The 3045-nt window shown below is 46.3% G+C and overlaps 1 protein-coding gene across 1 annotated transcript; it reads right to left on the bottom strand.

The window, feature by feature from the left end:
* Positions 1–1201: 1201 nt before the first annotated feature.
* LOC103709154 (dof zinc finger protein DOF2.2-like) lies at positions 1202–2732 on the bottom strand. The gene has a single exon (XM_008794377.3). It carries the CDS (start codon positions 2465–2467, stop codon positions 1424–1426), a length of 1044 nt encoding a protein of 347 aa, XP_008792599.1. The 5' UTR covers positions 2468–2732; the 3' UTR covers positions 1202–1423.
* Between the last annotated feature and the right edge of the window lie 313 nt (positions 2733–3045).

The raw sequence follows: 3045 nt of genomic DNA, 5'->3' as shown, positions 1-3045 counted from the left end.
GTAGCTGGTGCCCTCATATATTTGGTTGTCATCATCCAATAGGTTTGGGGTCCGAAAAGGCTGTCCTTGGAGTCGGATCTAGCACTCTGACCTGGTCTCAGAGCTCGTACCATATCCGATTTATCAAGAATAATATTCTGGCTACTAAGGCAGGTCTAAGAAAATTGTCACAGGAGAAAATCCCCAATATCTCTTGTTTCATCTTCCATTTTCTCTACTTTCTTCTCTCTGAACTTCTTGTGGACTTTCATTTCAGCATCACAAAACTGCATAGAAGATTTTCCCATGTAGTTTTGTCCAGTCCAGGCAAATGTTTTTGTCGGTCTCATCATTATAATGCACTCAGATGAGAAGGTTTTATGCATTGGATTATTATAATGTAATGTAGTTGGCCTTGAACCAGAAAAAGAAATGCGACCAAGCTTTAGCTAAAAGACTTAAACAAGGACAACCATGTGTTGGGTGCTCTATTAGTGGACCAATTAGCAAAGAAAACTCCTATCTTTGTGATTCTTTGCGACATATACTAACTCTAGAATGGGTAACAAAAGTAAAAGACACACTTCCTCAGATGGCATAAGCCGATGATAAAAGGAAAAAAAAGAAGAAGAACATTTAATCTGATTGGAATTGCTTACATCAAGGAAAAAAGGGAAGAAAATAAGACCAGAGAAAATCTGTGATCACTACAACCAAGCTTATTTCCATCCTGTCATGGAAACCCCGGACATATGCAACGCATACTTCTCGATGTTATGTCGCCTAATGGCTTTGCGAATTAAGAGGAGGGAGGAATATATGCTTCAAGTTTCGAGGAGGGAGTCATGAAGTGATTGGAGGTCGACAGCAACCTCGCTCCCTCCCTCCCTCCCTCTCACACACACACAGCATACACAGCACACGCACACGCGCACAGACACGAGCATAAGGCTGCAATTTTGGGTGGGTGGAGAATCGAATCCACCTGCTGTTTTCGGCCACAGTCCTTCCAAAGGCTGCTCTTTCCCCTTTGGCTCTCCACTTTCACACTGCTCAACAAGAAGACGGAATCTCCAAGCACTACCTCCCATCATCTTCCCTTTACTTCACTCAAGACAAATAAAACCCTGATCAAGAGTCGCTCTCTCTGTCTGCACAATATATCTGATGCCACATGAGTGCCATAAACTACATGACTTCTTTGTATCTCAAACAAAAACACTAAAAAGGAGAGTGAAAGGAAAACACTATCTTTAACTTCGTTCATGATCTTGATAACCAGTACATTTCCACAAACGAAAACACACATAAAACCACTGAAAAACACAACCAACAACAAAATATTCTGCTACTACTCTCGGCGTTTATAACTCATAACACAAATGTCAAAACAACCCCACGAACAAAAGCCACTAATCTAACTTAGGTATGAGAAGAAGCATCCTTAGGGAAATGCACCATTAGTTGTGGGCAGATCAGACCAAGTAAGTGCTGGGTTCCAGTAAGTGAATTCACCTCCTGAGAGGGGGATCGGCTCCATGATCGAAGTGGCAGTACCAGTGCCCACAGTCGTTGTCGCTGTTGTCATAGCAGTAGTAGCTGAAGAACAAGAAGAATCCAAACAACCCACATTGCTCATGACCGCCTGCAGCTGGTCATTGCAGTAATTTGCGGATGATTTGAACCTTTGGTACAGCTCTTGGATTCCGGAGCTCGGTACTTCGCCCAACAACATGTTGCTATGCTGTTGCAGCGGCTGCGTCTGCGGCTGTTGCTGATATGCATACTGGTTGCCATTCCTCCACAAGGAACCACAAGGCGCTACTGGGAGCTGACCTAAAGGGTCCAAGCTCAGGCCTTGTGAGTTTAATGCATGACCAACCGTGTCGGCCGCCATGTGTGTGCCCATCATGGCCCCATCCTCCTTATTTCTTACAGAACTGAGTGTGGAGCTTGAATGGGGGTTAGGGTTAGGGTTGTGGACGGTGGTGGCCCTGAGCAAGGCCATCAAGTGTGAAGTATGCGGCGAAGCCCAGAATAACGGGCTCGACGGGAGCTCATGCTCAAGCCCTCCGCTGATGCCTGACCTTGCCAAGAGATCAGGTGATGAAGGCTTCGCCTTGGTGGCACCTGACTTGCTGGCCCCAGCTGCGATAACTGGGGCAGCCTTGGCCTTGCGGCATCCACCGCCGATGGGAACATTGCGGAGAGCGCCGCCCTTGGTCCAGTAGCGGCGGCAGGTCTTGCAGAAGTGGCGGGGCTGGGTGAGGTTGTAGTTGTTGTAGTAGCAGAATTTGGTGTTGGAGGAGTCGCACCGGGGGCACCTCAGGTTCTGATGTGGCTCCGAGGTGGCCGAAGGCGAGGATGAGGCAGAAGATAGGGAGGTGGAGGAAAGGGAAGTTGAGGAAGAGGATGGATCGATTAGAAGGCTTCCCGGGATGGAGATCTTCCGCTCCTCCACCACACCACCCAACAACTCTTGAATCATTTTGTTCCCTGCCTCCTGAAATCTAGGCTAATTAGTCAAGAGAAAAGGAGTGTGAGGCGCAACAAAGGATGGAAAAGAAGAAAAGATGAGGAGATTTGAGAGGGGAGAAAGGCCAAAGAAAGTGGGTGTTTTTAGTGTAGTTTGCTGCGTGGGGGAGGTCGAAACAGGAATGGCCTTTGGCAAGTAATCAGATGGGGTGGGGCTTGTTGATTGGGTGTTTGCTGGGATGTTGAGGAGGGAGTAAAGGAGTGGAGGAATGGAGTTATGGTAGCTTTTTATAGAGGAAAAGAAGAGAGAGAAGGAGAAAGAAACCACTTTGTCCGATTAGCCAAAGCAGTTTTGGGAACTGGAAACTGATTTGGGAGATATCTATTGGAGCAAGTTTTTGTCTTAGATCACCACTTTTGCAGGTAATGGCCTTCTCATCTTCTGTTACTTTGTGCTAACTTCTTACCTAATTATCTTTATCCATATTTGCTCTGAAAAGATTATCACAAACCGTAGCCTTAGAAGACTATCGTCACATAGCAGTTCAGCCAACTAACAGGCATATACTATTCATATACTTGGGGACGAGC

This window comes from Phoenix dactylifera, chromosome 16, assembly GCF_009389715.1.
Source record: "Phoenix dactylifera cultivar Barhee BC4 chromosome 16, palm_55x_up_171113_PBpolish2nd_filt_p, whole genome shotgun sequence".
NCBI classification, from domain to species: domain Eukaryota; kingdom Viridiplantae; phylum Streptophyta; class Magnoliopsida; order Arecales; family Arecaceae; genus Phoenix; species Phoenix dactylifera.
The sequence above is the reverse complement of the archived record's forward strand: the minus strand, read 5'-3'. Positions and strand labels throughout refer to the sequence as shown.

Bases quoted from the DNA above. Each gene is read 5' to 3' on its own strand.
- LOC103709154 (XM_008794377.3), bottom strand. From the start codon at position 2,467: ATGATTCAAGAGTTGTTGGGTGGTGTGGTGGAGGAGCGGAAGATCTCC.